Source organism: Ruditapes philippinarum, unplaced genomic scaffold, assembly GCF_026571515.1.
Source record: "Ruditapes philippinarum isolate M1 unplaced genomic scaffold, ASM2657151v2 ctg2441_1_1_1_1, whole genome shotgun sequence".
Taxonomy (NCBI): Eukaryota; Metazoa; Mollusca; class Bivalvia; order Venerida; family Veneridae; genus Ruditapes; species Ruditapes philippinarum.
Genome location: NW_026863907.1, coordinates 172,255 through 192,095, shown reverse-complemented (window position 1 = coordinate 192,095; position 19,841 = coordinate 172,255). Strand labels below are relative to the sequence as shown.

At 30.4% G+C, this 19,841-nt stretch overlaps 1 protein-coding gene across 8 annotated transcripts in view; it reads right to left on the bottom strand.

Annotated features, from left to right (window-relative positions):
- LOC132723775 (Kv channel-interacting protein 4-like) overlaps positions 1-19,841 on the bottom strand; it is a 253,491-nt gene that overhangs the window by 81,789 nt on the left and 151,861 nt on the right. The window contains exon 1 of one of the 8 annotated variants that reach the window (XM_060708554.1): positions 1,850-2,350. The exons of the other annotated variants lie outside the window; for them this stretch is intronic. Coding sequence (XP_060564537.1) covers positions 1,850-1,922 — 73 coding nt within the window. The 5' untranslated portion in view covers positions 1,923-2,350. Of the gene's footprint in view, positions 1-1,849; positions 2,351-19,841 lie in introns of those variants that run through there. 8 annotated transcript variants of the gene reach the window in all.

The window sequence follows — 19,841 nt, the reverse complement described above, 5'->3', positions numbered from 1 at the left end:
GATAAATAATTTTTAGGAGGTTAGTATTGGAAACTCTTAAAAAAGATTAAATCATAAAAGTATGAAACCTGTTTATTTATTTGGATATTTATATTTTAAATTTGATATTTATATTTGATATTTGTTAATATATTTGATGATATAACTTTATTATTGTTCATCATAAATCTTATTAATAAATAATTCTTATTAGTGTTCATACGTATAAAAGTGATTTATATACCTTAAATTTATAACTAAAAACCAATCAACAAACAAAAACGAAACAAAAACAAACTTCCAAGTTCACAAAGACTGATTAAAAAACAAAGTTTATATTTATCATATAATATTGCCTCTATGTTTCGATATCTACTTCATGAAATTGTGATTTATAGCATTATACTTGTTTTGTGAAACCGAGATATCTAAAAATCGTGAAAACGATATATCAGAAAATTGTGAAATTGACAAATCCGGAAATCGTAAAAAACAAGGTCATGAAATAGTAAAACCAAAATTTCCGGAAATCATGAAACCGGGATATCAGGAAATCGTGATATCGATACATCTGGAACCGTTAATCTGATGTACTTGGAAATCGTGAAAATATCGTGAAACCAGTGTATTAAGAAATCGTGAAATCAATACATCAGGAAATCGAGATAATTGGAAGTCGAGAAATAGATATCTGGGAGTGAATCGTGAAATTTGTGAGAACAACCGCAAAAATCTACAAATTAATGACATTATGAATATATGACTTGATGAAGTTGAAGTTTATTTCTCTCGCATAAACTCTTACACAAATGTTAACGTTTATTTTGGCAAACTTGTTGAAAGCTCCGCATGATAACGAAAATGTTCCAAGTTGTAATTCCCGTTCGCCAAGTACAAAACTTGAATTCAACTTCATCGTTTAACTATGATAAAATGTGAATATATATTAGATCTAATAGTTTTACATTGGCAATTGTACATTACACTATATGCATGCATACTGAAATGTTTTTGTCTTTACTTATACAACGCAGTTTTGAGTTTGATATACTCATTAACAACATAGATACGCAAGTAAAATTGATGGACTCCAACCCCACAATACCTTCTTAATTATATTTGAATCTTTTGTGGTGTTTGTTGTTGTTGTTATTTTATAAATTAAGTTTATAACAACAAAAAAATATCCAAAAAGCTAAAAGCACGCACGCACAAAAGCATAGTGGCAAATCAAGGGTTCATATATCCAAAGCAAGATACAAACAAACGCCTATAAGTATTGGTTTCTATATGTACTACATATGTAAAATATACGTATCTATATAACATATATACAGGTAAGTGATATGCGACCTTTTACTGATATCGATTTTCATTGAGAAGAGTAAATTACTTAGCTTCTATATTTTTCACCATCTCAAAACAAAGAACTATCTCACTTACACTCAGCTATTTTGTCTGACATTTTAGGATGACGTGGCGTAGGTATAAATATTTTAACTGATCTGACTTAAGCATTAACAACGAACAAGGTGATATTTTGAATTGCTAGAAATGCAAAAATATACAACAGAAAATGTTCAAAAGACAAAACATAGCAAAATGAAAAAATAACTAGAAATCTTTCAGTTAAAGTAAAACTAAAAGTTAGTGTGATGTTTGACTATAATGGCGTTAAAATGGTGAATAATTTTTACATCCTATAGCTTATTTTTCTAGTTTATAAAAAGTAAAGAAAGGTGTGTCTTCATAAGTCTATTTTGCTAACTGCATTATAAGTACTTTTTGTTTTATAACCTAACCTTCTAAAGGCATTATAATCAATTTGGGAACATATACTAATAAAGCCATACGAATACCAATTCCTTACCAACGACATCGAACACATATCTGTCCACTGCTTTTGAAATCCAATCTTTTAATACAATATAAAATCTGTCCATCTTTGTTAAAATCGTCACACATTGAACAGCAAATTTTCTGCGCCTACATTCTACTTCTATATAGTATATTGACAACTTTTACATCCGATGGAATGATTTTATTCTCTTCATATGACAACGTCGTCAAGGTAACCTCAGAATATCTTTTCTTCACAAACTATCCATTAACCATGCCGATATGTTTATAATATAAAATGATACAGATATCCTGCAGTGACTGACCGGTATTAAGTAGCTTCTAAATAACAATAAAATAATAACCCTTCAAAGACAATGTAGAAGTTGTTCAAACGGTGTGTCAGTGGTGTATATAAAAAATCTCAGCAACAAAGGATTACACTGCCACTGCTAATAAATATAATTTCCACAAATCAATAAATGTAGTTTCATTAGTACACTAATACAACCGCGGTTTTATTTTGCTGAGATAAACATCGTACTGTCATAAAAAAATGTTGTTTTTCAATAGATCATCTGTATCGTTGGCAACCGTGAAACACCACAAAAAAAACAACAACAACAACAACAAAAAAACAACAGAATATTTCATTTAACACATCTACAATTCAAATTATATTTCACAATCGAAACATGAAAAGCTTACTACTCCATACGTACAATTTATTATTTGTCAATTATCATGTAAATGAAATGTTTATAAATAAAATATAGTTTAAACTTAACAATATAAACTCATTACAGTTCATTTCATTTTTTGTAGTTCCATTTTCACTAGAAATAGCTTAATGTTATTTAAAATCCAATTCGGGTTGTTGTTGTTGCTTATTTTAGTACAATCGAGATAACTTGTCGATAAATGTTCTTTTGTATATATATGATTTCACTAATAGTATGATTTTAAAATTTCGAATAAAGTTACACTGTTTATGACACGGTTATGCCACACAATAGATAATCAATTAATACAGCACGTTGCAAATTGCATTTTATCGGATGCTACCAGGATGCTTGGTTAATATAAACATAAACATAGCGTTGATGAATGAAACAAATGTTAACGTTACGTAATTTTCCTAAAACTGATTGATGCAAACCATCCTTTTAAATATGTTGTTCTCATCAAGCAATAACAGCCGAGGAATATAGATCGAATTTCTACATTAACTGAAACAATAACCACCACCAATTAATTTGATATTACATCAAACATAGATACAATTTAAACTAAAGTTTTTCATGTAAAACAGATAATTCACTACGAAGAGAACACCCGTTATTAATTTTACAAGTCATTACGTAGTTTGAAAATCTGGATTAAAATTATCATAAAGAAGATCATAATAATCTAAAGTTCTAAAAGTATGTTTAAATGATATCCATGTGCAATAAATATAACCTTATTTTATATTACCTTAATCAAAGTCGAACAATAACTTATAATTGCAACGACAATTAAGTTTGATATTTATTTACACAACCTAATAAAATGAAATTAAAAGTTATTCAATTTATAAAATGTCTAATATATCATCATCATCATCATCATCATCATCATCATCATCATCATCATCATCATCACCATCATCATCATCATCATCATCATCATCATCATCATCATCATCATTATCATCATCATCATCATCATCACCACCACCACCACCAAAAACATCATCATCATCATCAACAACAACATCATCATCATCATCATCAACAACAACATCATCATCATCAATATCATCATCAACAATGACAACATCATCATTAACATCAACATCATCATCAACAACAGCATCATCATCATCAACACCATCATCATCATTAACAACAGCAGCAGCACCACCCCCACAATCACCACCACCACCAACAACAAAAAACAACTGCCATTAACAATTTAAAGGTACATCAATTATAATCCTGTTATCGTGGACTAAGTGACGAATCTGTATTTATAAATACTGTTGCTAAGGTAACGGGAGATACGGATATAATTCCGATACAAAATTAGTCGTTTCTCGCGTGTCTGTCCCCATATATTGTCTTTATTACCCATCTTACTGTTGGTCATGAAATAAAGCTGTTAAAATAAACCTGACGTAGACATTATAAATGTGAGGCATCAAATTTCCCATCCGATCATTCCTAATACAGATTAAAAAAAATTCTTTCGTAAAAACTTTTAATTACCCGGGATACTGAACTATGTACTTAGTTCATCATATTCATATACTTTGTAAATATATATTTATTTATAAAGAGTTCTAATTCGTCTTGCAGTTAAACCTTATTACATGTACTTAAAAAGAAACGATTTGATAAATTGAGCTTCTTTAATGCGCTTTAGGATCTGACGGTCACCAAAAGGATGTCTTGTGACCTTTCTAATCAGCCAATCAGTGGCCGCTTTTGAAAGTTGACCAGTTTGTATTTGTTACATTCATAACATTAGATCTGGGGTTTTCCTCAAATTGGTAAAATATGTATGTTCTATATTATAGCTCATGTGAATTTATTTTTGATTTTTCATATATGCGCCACCTATTCACCACGTGACATTTCAATTTTAAAACACTACTCAGGTGGGCTTAAAAATAAAAAGGACAAAAACGGAATGTCTTAAAGAACTCTTATCAGAATTTGTTGGAAAAAATATTTTCATGACACTGAAATTCATCAGTTTTTCCCTTAATGCATGATAAATAAAAAAAAAACATGATTATAACTTAAAATTGAGTTTGAAAAAATAAACAACAGCTATTTGTGCTAAAATTGTCAGTCGTTATAGTAAAATAAATATCAGTAAAATAAATATCAGATCCTTGGTAGGGTGATAGAATATCTCAATAAACCCTTCAACGTTAAACTCCCATAAACCTACAATGTGTTCTGATCATTTGTTTTTTTCTTGTCTAATTAATTTTATGTTCCGATTCTTTTTCAATATATAGTTTACTAGATTTAAATCACCTGTTTCTAAACAACGTCAAAAGTTAACGTAATTTTGGGTGACCCCTCGTATCACCCATACAGAGAATATTACCAGGGTGATATTTCCAGGCGCATAACTCGTACGCATGCTCTCGTACTTGGTATTGTACTAGTCAATTCGTTAAAGTGAATATACAAAAATGCATATAGCTGACAACTATTTCGAAAAAGTAAGTGAAAAAGTTATACACATTAAAAAAAGAACAAACCTCCCCCAGATTTATAAGTATTGTAATATAATTATGCTACAGATGACTTCAAGGAATCAAATGTTGATGCTAATCACTAAAAACTAATAAAAAAGAAAATAAATAAATCATCTTAATTCAAAGTGGATGTAGTTTATCAAATATAAGTTCTTCAAAACGACATTTTGCACATTTGTGCTCCGGTCACTTAAGCATCCTGAAATAAATGAAGAATGAAAAACAGGCCGAATCGAAAACTCCTGTAGTCCCTATGGTAACAGTTATCTCATTTTAATTGATTTCATTCATACAGATCATGTATATTTCAAAGGTTTGAAACCTTACCCTTCATGAAAAGTATTGATTACTATGTATAAGAGTATAACGATAAAATACATTTGAGCCGCGTTACGACAAAAGCAACATAGTGTGTTTGCGACCAGCATCCGCGCAGTCTGATCAGGATCCATGCTTTTTGCTAACCAACTCTATTACAAGTACAGAAACTGATAGCGAGCGGATGCGCAGGCTGGTCTGGATCCATGCTGGTCGCAAACCCATTATGTTGGTTTTGTCATGACGCGGCTCATTTTTTAAACTTTTGGAAATAATGTTTCTGTAGCAAGAGGGATTGAGGTATTGAACGAAAATTTCAGAAATTTGTGCCATATTCGTACGTACATGTATCCAATCATTCAAATGTGGCGTCTATTGACGTAGACGTCTGTGTGGTACGTTTACGTTATTTAGTTTGTTATTTATCCTATCAATTGAAGACAGTTAAAAATGTGAAGGTTGTACATGTACATGTATTGTTAAGCTGTACTGGTTGGTAAATATTTTAATATCCGTATGTGTCACACACATATGTGAGGAATTCGTACGTAAGAGTGAAGAATTCGTATGTGTGAAAATTGAGGTTCAACAGGGTTTGTTTAAAAGCAAAATGTGTTTATTTGACCCTTTAAACTAAATTCCTGGATTTATGTAATAAATTCGCACAGCTTTGAATTTGGAACAGTCCATTCCAAGTTTATGGGATTTCAATATTAAAATATTTTTTATAGGACTCCATCAATCTGCTGGCCTGGCTATATGTTATTAATCGCTTTTATTTCCATAAAAATACGATTGGAAAGTTATACAAAGTAATTAGAAAATTTACATGGTGCAAAGCAACTGTTACAAACACGTGACATTCTTATCAAGTAAAATTTGAACTCGTTTTACTTGAAATTGATAATTGGAGATTGTCTGATTCTGTAAACCAGCAAACCAAATATTTAATTCCCATTAGGTTACAAAAATTAAATTATTTTTAATTTTTTCAAAATCATTTCAATTTTGCTTTTCTTGGTGTACAGCTACAACTTCTGAAAAAATATATACACAACTGTTTACTGCCTACGACGTTTTGCAATTTGTACAGTTATATTTTTAAGTATTTTGTATGGAAGACACAAACATTCTGTTTACGTTTTTTTCTATCTTAATGTTAAATTCTTTTCACAATCAGCGCCACCAGCTCTTAGAGAAAATCATCTAATATTCTTTCAAAACATTTTTTACAAAAAAAAATTTACAATGTTTGTACATTTAAAAAGAAGAAAAAAATATCAATTTCTAAGGCATTATGTGTCTTTAAATTCTATCAGTGAATTTTTTTACTATACTATATACATACACTGGTATATTAGTAAGCTATCACAGTTTAAGGAACTTTCTTCATGACAGAATGAAAGTGAACACTGACAGTTAATAAATATTATAAACTCACCAATTTCAAAAACATATTTATCCACAATTCGACAGAAGCAATGCGTTACGCAGGAATACAATTTATTCATAGCTTATAAAGTATGAACGCTGTTGTAACTGTTGTTATACATCATATTAGCGGGTTTGTCTAGAAATCTAAGTCAATATAATTGTTATAGTCGTATTTCCGCCATTTATCTATAACAAGACCAGGACAGTGTTTCCCAGCACTAATTATTTTGTCATATGTACTAAGCACTTTGCTGCTTTGACCAGATTTCTCACCAACACGTCACGTGATAAGAACAGTTTTATCCGGGTGATAGATTGAAAGACTGACAAATCTGTTTATGGTCATGTACATCAAGTAAGTATTAAGTATATTGTAAATAGTAACTTATTTCGACTCAAACCATAACCTGTTTATGCAGCCCGTTTTTTCTTATAATTTTAAGCTTTCTTCAGCAACGATATAAGCAAGAACACAATCTTTTATTCATAAACGGAGTTGTATAGATTTTAAATTTGACAACAATTACTTATTTCATTAAGCTCCTCCAAAAGCGCTTATATGCACACGTGCCTATCACTTTAGCATACAGAAATGTCATGGGTATATTTAAATGTTTGATGCGCAGAAGGGCAATGTTGCGGCAAGTGTTGTCATTTAACGGCGTTGCGACATAAACGGTGCCACCAAAATGTTATTGCACATTACATTTCTAAACACATTTTGAAAACTTTAACTGGATTTGATTATTCCTCCGTGCAATTTATGTTACAATATGTCAAAGTTTACGGGAACATTTTATATCACTGACATTAGAATTACATATGGCACGACTTTAACATAACAATTAAGTAGCCAATAAATCCTACTGCAGCCCATAGAATGCATTTTTATTTAACATTACGATAGACCCATAGCAACGGAAGTAATATTGCGCGCATGCTCGTTCTATGTATGGCAAAAATCAAGGTTGATTAAAAAGTGGAACAATCAAATTTCCCAGAATTAAGTTCAAAAGTCAATTTTTATTTTATCTTTATTAATGCCGAATTGTTTGAACACAATCTTTAGTAGACTTATTGATTTATCAAAATTGACATGATTCCGGCGTTCGTCATGAGTTGACGTTATGGGGTTATTTCTTTCACCATTGATCTCTTTAACCCCATACGAAACCTATTTTCACTACATTAGCAAGTTTTTTTCCACACAAGTACAGTGTGTATGGATATAACACGGATATTAATTCCATAATGTCAATTGAGTCCATGCGGACAGACACTCAAACGGACAAACAGTAAAATAATATAATTGACAAAAAATATAAATAAATAAATAGATAAATAGATGACAAAAATATAAATAAATAAATAAATAAATAAATAAATAAATAAATAAATAAATAAATAAATAAATAAATAAATAAATAAATAAACTTTTGAACCGCTTTCAAATCTGCTCTCTCTAGCCAGTACTGGTGTTCATAAAAAAACATGGTCGTGAAGTATAATTAACATCTAACACATGCTAAAATTTGCACACAACAAAGAAAAGAAAAAAAAGAAACAACACAAATACCTTTTCTGTATATTTTCATCCTTTTTCTTTAAATAGTTTTTTACGTTGAGAATAAAAACAACCAAAACTCTTCAAATATTTCTTCAATCCTTTTTATGCTGGTACATCTAACATTAAACCAGTATACTGGTACATTGGAATAAATCCGAAGAATAATTTTACCGAAATTTTCAATCAGTGTAACTTAATTGCAACCACGTGACTTGATTGTAATCTTCAAATTCAATAGCTGTACCTTAAATTAATTTTGCGAGAGAGTTTCTTCTATTGGAATACGACAAATACACACCAAACAAAACAAACTTTAATATAAACATTACCATTCTAAACCGTGTAATTGTTTTACTTTAATTATTCCAAACTTAGATAGAAGAGTGTCGTTAAAGCGCTGGTAATTAAACAAAGAAATGTCTAGTCCTTTATGAAGTAAAACAAAAATGACGCAAGTTTTTGTTTTTGTTTTGTTTTGTTGTTGTTTTGTTGTTTTTAAATAATTTTTAGTATTAGACAATTGTTACTCTATATTTCTTCGTTTCGAACAGACTAGTTCATATTAGTTCATAGTTATTAGTTCATATTTTATAATGTACAGGAGAAAGCACTAGACCAGTTTTTCTTCCAGATTTCATAAATCGTCACCTTAGTGCAGTAAGAGGATAACTCCTATTCAGTTATATAAGGAGTTAACCAGTTACTGAACTAAAGTGACGAACTCATTAAGGGCAGTAGTTTTCCTTGTAAACATATGAATTTTATAAATATCATGTTAATAATATGGCTAAATAAAGATTATAATTGAGCCGCGTCACGGCAAAACCAACATAATGTGTTTGCGACCGGCATGGATCCAGACCAGCCTGCGCATCCGCGCAGTCTGATCAGAATCCATGCTGTTCGCTTTCAAACTCTATAACAAGTAAAGAAACTGATAGCGAGCAGCATGGATCCTGATCAGACTGCGCGGATGCGCAGGCTGGTCTGGATCCATGCTGGTCGCAAACCCATTATGTTGGTTTTGTCGTGACGCGGCTCATATAACTTAGAGATTGTCTTATGATTGTATATTTTGCATTGTCTTCAAGTAATAACATAGCTAAATGCATATAATAAATTTCGATTTAATACAAAAATGTAATGTCATACTCATCTTTCAGGCCAATATCATTGACGTGTACTTTGTAAAACTCTAGACACAAGAAAATATTGTCTCCTAATTAATTATAAAGAGTTTGAACAAGCTGGTAATTGAATACCATCTGTAACAATATTTTCATTAAAAAAGAACTTGTGTAACCTTTCTTGTAGCGAATTGTAACAAGAAACAAGAAGACCTTTGAGATTTCAGAAGAAAAAAGCTTTGGATAAGACAAACTTTGAAAAATGTCATTTAGAATACATAACTGTTACAATAAAATTTGAAGTTAATGACTTAAATGTGTCAAACGTTCTCTAGATGACCGCACCAATCTGTTGAATTTATGGACCCAGCTCTGAAGCCAGGTTACTTTTGGACTCCCACAGGGGCCGATGCTTCGACCCCTTCTCTTTCTTGCATACATAAACAACTACACACCGGTTGTTTAATCACAAGATTGCCTATTCGTGATCATATTGCTATTTACATAACATTAACATCAGACCAGCAACCAAAAACCCTTTAAAAATATTTGAATACCTTAGAAAAGTGAGAGTTGGAACGTGGCGTCAAAATGTCAAGTTGTTAGTAAAAAGGAAAGTTAATCCCTCTCTTCTTAAAGCTAACCTAGAGGTGGTTACATCGGTCAAATACCAAGGTGTGGACATATCAAATGACTCTTCATGGGATGAGCACATAAACAGATCAACCAAAATAAAAAGCAAACCAAACCCGTGGTTTCTTACCCAGAAAATGCAATGAAATATATACAAAAGAGTTATGCGTTATGATTTTAAGAACTATTTCATTTATAATACATAGCACTTCTAAAAATAATCAGATCTGGATGATTATTACATACGCCATACAGTTAACATTTTTCCTAAAGTTAGTCAGTAAAAATAGTAAAAATCGTATAAAGAAATACACAAATGGTCTATATTGCAAATTAAAGTGACATTGCAGAAAAATTAAACACGAGGCGAGCATTAGAAAAAATAACGTGTATGCAAATTACAAACATAATTAACATAGCATCTACCTAAGAATTTCAAACTGAACAAAAAAAAACAACAACCGAAATGTTCCTAATTTAATACCATAAGACATCTACTTAAATACCATAACACACCTAAGAAATGGTAAGAGATTGTAAGTATAAATTACTGATTTTCTAAAATCATTTTGTATTGAAAGGTTTTAATTGGGTAATACATCTTTCACACTTCCATTTCTTTATTACATATATATAAAATCCAATTTACAAAATCTCCTCGGATGAAAATCGAACGTTTTTCTCGATACATGGTAATGAGTCGTGTAAATTGTTTCAGAAATCAATGTAATTGTAATTAGTGATGGTATTTACCATTACAACAAACATATTAAAGCAGTTCATTTACAGTGCAGAATTGACGCCACTAAAAATCGATAAACCGACGAGATAAACGTCGAGTGTTTTTATCTAACAACTAGCTTTGAGTAACAGCTGAACTAACAGCAATTAAAAGCAGGTCATCATATCAGTGAAGAACTAAATATGAATACAATGCCAGACGGATGAGTTACACATCAATAATCACAGAAATACAACACTTGTGTCTGAAGACAAAGTAGAAACTTTACAAACCCAGCCAATATTAATGCATGCAGTGTAGTTATATCAACAATAATTTTGCTGAAACGTTTTACTGTAAAATCAAATCTTTCGTTACTTTGTGCATCAACAATTACATAAACACCTTTTTTATTTAAATTACAAAACTTTGCATTATCTAACATTTATAAGCTTTATAACCTACCTGAATAATGTATAAAATAAGTCAACAATGTTGTAAATAATCTTATGTGCTTACTTTACAGTCATTCTAACAAGAAAAATATTACATACATTCGTATGTAATATAGGTACGATTGCATACTACTTTTTGTTGTAATGTAAAATGAACAAGCATGTCATGAGATATCTTATATCCTTAAACATTTTCATGGAATGTAATTAATGTATCACCATATTAAAGTTGCATGCCTTCAGATGAGAAAAATGATTTCAAGGAAATCAAAATATGAAAAGAAAATTCACGGTCAATTGACTGCTTTGAAGCATAATCACAAAATAAAATTACAGGAAATTAAAAACCTTTTTAATACACTTAAGGTAGAATTTCATTGTAAATCACAGTCAAAGATTTGAGATATGATTATTTATTCATATTAACATCATTATTGGTTATATATTGATAAAAAAACCGAAAGACACAGGTTGTAAATATTTATTACAATAAAATATGAAAAAGGTATACGCGCCGAGGTTAGCTATAATTAAAATTCCCGCGCTAAGTCGCGGTGGTGCTTGGGATAATCACTTGATACTGTAAATGGCAGCCATTTTACGATACGAATCCTCGAAAACTTTATTCTGCCGAAAAGATATGAAAAAATACTTGCAATTCAAAGTTTGCTGGCTACATAAAGATTATCGATTTACTCTTTGCACACTTTTTCTCTGTCTGAGTATAATAATATTGACGTGTTTTCATTGGCTTAAACCATCACGTTACCAATACACATGTAGGTGTGAACTAATTTCGTGTTCATTAAAATTATTCCGTTAATAGACATATAACAATCTTATTTACTTATGAATTGATAAAACAACAATCCCAGAAGCATTTAAGTTAATAACAATCATTGGAAAAAAATAAATGCATATAAATTGTAAATTTGTGTATGACAACTCAACCCCCTAAACAAAACATAATAGACTCAACCAAAACAAGCGCCTGCTTCTTCACCTAACTATGTAGTTGCATGACCATGATTAGCAATTTAGCGAACCAAATCTAAGAGATAAACCTATTGTAAAAATAATACTATGACCACAGCAGATTTCGTACAGAAAAATGGCTTGTTTTCTCGCCAAAACCACCCAACCGTTTTTCGGGATTTTTACAAAACAGTTTAAATTTAAAAATTTGGGTAATTAATATGTAACTCTTCAAATTTTTCAATATGTTAATTTCCAAAACATTTAAAAATGATTTTTAAAGGGGAAGAGAAACAACAGGAATATTACTATTTTGGTAATTTTGCTGTTTAAATAAATAAATTTTTCCCGTTTAAAAACAAAGGGGCCGTTTTAACAAGAAAAAAAAAAGCAAAATGACGTAAATTAAAATAACACAATAAAAACATAATTTTCAAAAAAAATTAAAAATAAAGCAAATAATGATGAAGAAATTATATCTGAAAAATGGGGCCAAACGGACAACATATCAAAAAAAGGGACACTAGGGGATGAAAAATTTAAAAAAAGGGGATAAAGGTTGAACACAGGGGATTTTTGGGGGGAACATTACATAAAAGAACTTTCTCTAGCAACTAAAGAAATAAACTAAATTATATGAAAAATTTTATTTTGATACTGCATATTTAACTTACGGATATTGTAATAAATATTATGTAATATTAATGTTATATCTATGTGTTTAAAAATATGACACTCATATTTCGTATATATTGTTTAACGTTCTATTCCATATAACATCACATCTGTTGAAATGTAATAAGTACGCAGATTTTGCGGAGATAATGCTTTTGATATTTATTTTTTTTCATTGATCTAACAAGGTAACACGAGGAACATAAATATACCGTAAAAATAGATCAGACACATATTCTCTTTCATAAAAAGGGGGCCAAGGTTAATTGATTCCTATGCTTTAAAAAACAAAAAAAAAAAAAAAAAAAAAAAAAAACTTTTTAGCACTGAGCATGCTGCGGCAACTTATATTACCCGTGCCAAAAGTGCCGACCAAGATTTTGCAGGCACGTGCACGTGGCGTATCGTCGATCATTTGGTCTTTCACTTTTCGCCTCTTAGGCAAAATAATAATTTACCCCCCCCCCCCCCCATACATGTGAATGGTTTTTGTGACCAGAAGAAAAGATAGACGAGTCTCAATTTAGATATTAGGTGGGTAAAGGGGTTAATGAAGGGTGTATCAATAAACGTAAGTTTTGTAATTTAATTTAGTAAATAATAAAATATTACTCCATAAACTTCAAACAATATAAACAAATATATTATATACAATAATATATCTGACCAATTTCGATTCATTTTCAAAGATGCACTCTTCCTTGCGTCTTTAGACTCCATTTATATGCTGGCAAAAGAGCGCAGAGACAAAGAGAGTGATAGGACAGTAGTATTTGACGATCATCTAGTTATTTATTAATTTTAGTGGAGACGAGCTTCTAAAATAGAGTTAGACTTTCTACGGCGACATTGCCATCAGAAATGTTTGGTTTGGCAAAACCAATGGACAACATAATACTGTTTTTCATTGTATTTTGTTACCTTTAGTAACGTTCGTCGTAAATATTATAAAAATTCTGTACCAGTTTAATATTCACGCAGACGACATCATTATAGAATAATCTATTATCCTTATTTTCCATTAAAATTGTGTAATGTCATTTCCTGGCGATTTAATTGAAGTTAAATTAAAAATAAATTTATAAAATTCTGTACCAGTTTATATTACGCAGACAACATTATTCATATGATAAGTTTTCCTCCTTAGTTTCCATTACATTTGTTGTTATGTGTATTTCCTGTCGATTTAATGGAAGTTCTCCATTTTTTATATTGATAAATCAATGTTACCAAGATGAATTCCTAGTATCGGCTTACAAAATATGCGGATTCCTACAAAAATGCGCCCAAAACTTTTATTACTTTTAAAATTTACTTTTTCAAAAAAATTTTTTCAAAATTTTAAAGTGTTTTTTATAAAAGCCATTCGGTTTCAAATATGTTTAAAATTTTAAAATAACAAACATTAAGGTTTAAAGAGATGTGTGAATTTTGGGCGTCCTAAGGGCCGAGGGCCCCTTAAGTTTAGGGCCTCCCATTTATGATTTTTTTTTGGGGAAACAGAAATTATATAGGTCAGGTAAAAAACCAACCCCTAACCCTTTTTTTAATTCTATTTGGGAAATTAAAGGTTTTAAAAAGTTTTTTCAACATCCGAACCCAAAAAATTATTTGAACGATAAAACATTTTAAAACTTTTTTCAAAAGTATTTGGGATTTTAACTTTAGTTTCCTCTTTTAGTAGGAAGCTAAAAAGTAAGTGAATTTTTTTTTGCAAATATTTACCATCAACACAAAACATGGGTAAATTATTACTTATTTTAATGGTTGAGGGAAATTTCCGGGGTGCCCCTTTTAAAAATTTTTAATAGTTTATTAAGCAAGCGGTTAGTTTTTTATAAAAAGGTCCAAATTTGTCCTTTTTTTCAAAACCCCTCTTCAAATTAGCACCACCCCAAATCTGCTCTTAAACCCCTTTTCTCAAAAATTAGTCATTTTTTGGGTTTTTTCTAAAATTTAACAAAACCAATATCTCCAAACCCTTAGGGGCTTTGGTGGACATATGTTTCCGCAAAACGCCATAAACGTTTTTTGGCAAAAAAACTAAAGGTTTTTGCGGTTTACAGAGCTTTAAAAAAACTTTTTCAGAAAAAGAAAAAAATTCTAAAATTTCATAAAGTCAAAAAAAAAATAATGCGATTTTAAAAAAGTTAGGAAAGGCCCGGCTACTTGAAAATTAAAATTTTTGTAATTCCCGATTGAAATGATAAAGTACAGTAGATCAAAAAACAAAGTAATGTAAAAAGTGACGGAACACGCAACATATCTTGTATGATTATAATAGAAATGTAAAGAAATCACAGTCTAAATGATCGATTATTTGACTAAAATACTAATGGGAATTTTCTAGGGACACGCAGGTTATAATTTCATTTATTGACTGGAAACTGTTCTAAGAACAAGAATCACTTTTAAATATATATTAGAAGTATATATCAAAAGAGTTTATATCTATTGTACCACACCTTTTAATCATTACAAATATATGAAAGCTTTTTATATGTTTCGCACACTTGTGATGCAATGCTTCTGTTGTTATTCTAGTTTTAAGGAAACACTTTACAATATAAATGTGTTAAATAACTGGTAACGTCCTTTGATGTATTTTATGACTTAGATCACGTTGTATGATAGAAGTTTCGCAGACGATAAAAGCCCATGATGAATGACTCATCAGGAAGCATATGAGAATTATATTGCATTACCATGCGACAGACGACCTAAATGACGAGAAAATTATCATCGACAAGGTAATTTTAAATTTCAAATTTCGGCTACAAGAACATACATTGTTACATTGCAATATTTCAAATCAATATTTCTGTCTGGAATCGGTGATATAACTTTCACTATGTTTATTTAAGTATATAAAAAAAAATGAAAAATCAAACATTCTCCATCATAGAGAATTGTAGGAATAAAGTTTGTATTCGTCTACAGTAAATGAATCAATTATACCATATTAGATTTGTCACTTATATATGTTTTAAATCAAACCAGTATAATTGAATACAATTGAGCAAAAACATCTAAATTTACGTTAATGAAGCCCAGGAGCATTACGCGTTACCGCTTTTCCACTGCGTTTGTGTATATTGATTTCATTATTTTTTTATATAATTATATAACCAAAGTTTAGATTCTGTCACATTTACAAATTGTTGCAAATGGTTACCAAAACAACGAGACATTTATCTTAAAACACGCAACAGTTGTCAAAGTACTGTATGGACAAGAAGGAGGTTCCTTCCATGAAGAGGATGGTTTCCGGTGGACCTAAATTTGCGTCATTGCGTAGAATAACGTGTAAACAAAATAATTTAATACGTCATATAGATAAACAAAACATGTATCGTATGTAACGGTTTTATACACTGTTAGTGTTTAAAAATGTAAACATACATGTATTTGCCTCCATGCTGATCGATTAATTAACACCCAGTAACTAAATTGTAACTAATTTTGTCATGTAGCAAGCATTGCCTGAAGACGCATAACCTACTGGTGGCAAATGATTTGACCCACGCGACCTTTGCAGACCAACCGGTAAATCCATACTGTCTGATCATAGTCTGCACTATATGCTATTTAGTTAGTACAGTTTTTGAAATACCCCCTAAAATGAGGAGTGGACTTGTCCAGATTGCAAGACTGTCGACCTTTTGTCCAGACTGCAAGAGTGACAAATCCATTTAAGATATTTAGGGTGGCAAGGATTAAACTGTGTTGTATATAACTTAACATTGTAGGAACTAGTGATGTTTCAAGCAACGTACATGTTACATTATTTGCGGAACTTTAAACCACATGACAATACGTAAATCGTATTTCAATAAAAAATGTTAAACGGTCCTTTTATTATGTAAGTTTAAACCAATCTTAATTAAATGTGGCAATATATTAAGGTCTCCACTTTCCACAGTTACCAGATTGCTATAAAAGTTTATTTTTGTCACCGTTAGCATCACCATGGGACCTTTATGTCTTCACACTATGTGATATATTTTGATATCTCTTTTAGTAACCTGAATATATCACACCATTTTCCAATTACATGTCATGTACTGTTTGAAAACAAGTACAACAATACTTCACATCCCCCTTTGCTTTTCTCAATACACTACCAGCGTCTTCATTGAATGACATTTGCGCGAACTCAGCATAGCCCGCGAAATTAGGCTAATTAGCGAACAATCATGAATACCAGGAATCACTGAGCTATTTCGCGAATAAACGAAATGGTCATGGATTATAATTATCCTATCTTTCCATCAGCTTATTACTATCAAACATTGACTTCAAAAATTGTGCAAAAGATAATTGAAAAATAAACTCAGAAATTCTTTTAAAAATCGTATTTTTGTGCTATTTTACATTTATTTCTCAAAAGCTTCTTATTTTTGTCCTGTTACGAGTTCGCAAATAGAATTCACATGCCACGAAGCTGAACCATACTTTGCTTCTTCTGTTCTTGGTAATTAGTACAGATACAGCAATTAAGTATTTTGTATGGAAATCAAAATACCACATTTTGTTGCCTTCATTACAAATATTTTCACATTCAGAGCCTTGTACTATCAAAGATAAGTATCTAACATGCTTTAAATCTAGTCTTGAGACATTATCATACATGAAATTGCCCCTTTGAAAAAGAAGAAAAAAATCATTTCCGAGGCATAATATAACATTAACCTCTAAGACTCATCGTTTCTAAGTAATACAATTATGTAAGGTATTTCTGGTTCAGCTGATTCAGTGAATTATTTATTGTGACTCACAAATAACAAGCTTTTTGTGTTTATTCATTCCTTTAACTATCACTTTGTGTCTAGTACTTCAGAGAGAACAAATTTTCTGACTTGAATTGAACCATACAAACACTAAATGCAATTTTCTTCAGTATTCAAATCATAAAAACATAAAAATGTACATGTCAAAGAAACAAGATTTGTTCTTGTTTGATTCACAACATCCTAAGCTGAAAAATATCCAATTATTCAAAATAATCATTCAATCAATCATTAACAAAACCCAAACCTAACATTGATATATTTAGATACTGTATCGAACATCCACGTCATTTCCAAAATTCTTAATTTCATACAATAAACATATAACATTACACCGTATACAGAATTATACTTGTAGCTTTAAGGCATGGACAACGTTTCGTAATCAAAAGGTGATGCGATCTCATAATGATAGCTATTCCAAGGTCAATCATGACTTTAATAACACAATCCTTAAATATCCTTCCGTGAAAGAGGAACTTTTCGAGTTAACACTGCGTTGGCGCATGACCGCAGGAGAAGTCTATATTTAGAAACAATTTTAAAGGAAAAGTCTATTTTTAGAAACAATCATAAAGGAAACGTCTATTTTTAGAAACAATTATAAAGGAAACGTCTATTTTTAGAAACAATTATTAAGGAAAAGTTTATTTTTAGAATTAATTATAAAGGAAATGTTTATTCTTAAAAACATCGATTGCAGGAAAGTATTTTCTGAGTTTTTTTTAACATTTATAACATTCTTGTACGTTTTAAAAAGGATTGGTCTACAACGTATCGTTTGGGTATTCCTGTAAAATGTCACTTTAAAATAAAATGTTGGTAGAGTCTTAAGTTATTAGTATGACCGTTATATGTGACGAAAAATAATATTTTGTTCTAGAAAAAATATTATTCACAATATTATATTATTTTATTGTATTTTACGGATCTTCCATTATAACGGACCTATTCAATTTAATTCCAGAGAAAGATAAATACAACATATGAATGTAACGTTGATGTAATTAACTCACGAAATATTGAGGCCGTAACATCTATTACAAGAGTTACAAGTACTAATTAGATCCGTAGATGAACCTTAATTGTATTTACACAAACTGTTTTAACAATTTTCCTATTAACATGTTCTATTGGTTTCTTGAATCAGCTAAGTTTTTTTTCAGTTTGCGATACAAAAATTAAAAATGACTCGGTTAAAAAAGGTATTTTTTTAATATAAAATAGAAAACGACATAAAATATGCAAGATATCTGAAAGAGAAAAATGAAATTGTCATTTATTTCAGTCATTAAAGGTTATCTTTTCCCATGGATGATTTCTGGAGTTCATTAAACCAGGAAATATTCAAATTGTTGTTGTTTTTTTAAATTTATTCCAAAACATTCAAGATTAATTTCTTGAGACATATTCAAATGATTTAAATATCTGTAAAGTTAAACAAGTATGAGCATTTCCAGAAAGTAAGGGACCGTCCTTTAGCCGGGTATTCGATAAAATTATTTTTTTCGTGAAATGGACTACTTTCTGAACACCAGAGCTAATATTTCTTCTTTAAAGTGAAGATAATAATATATAACCCAACAAAACAATGGCAGATGGCGGGCCCCATGGGCGCCCCTTTTTATGTATTTGTCCTCCATTTTGTTATCATGTGATATTAAATTGTCCATCCTTATTGGCTTAGGGCAGGCGGTGTACGTGTTGATATAGTCAGATCATGTTAATTGCGGCAAGAATGTAAAAAAGGCAACGTAGTCATACTTTGTTATCTATCATCAAGGAAAATAATCGAGTAAGAGACTTAATTGTTGACTTATTATACAACAGTTATGAATGTTAGATATATCACCGTAAATATTAGCTCTATAGATTCATAAATACAAGTAAGCAACTGTCATTATAATAAATCACTATTAATTAAGTAATATACGAAGATTTATTTCATTATAACTATTTGCTGTAAATAATTGAAGATATTTATGCATTCTATTACTTGTACAAATAATGATAATGGTAATTGACTCCTAGCTACTTGATAATAAACAATTAGACACTACTTTGTTCTAGCA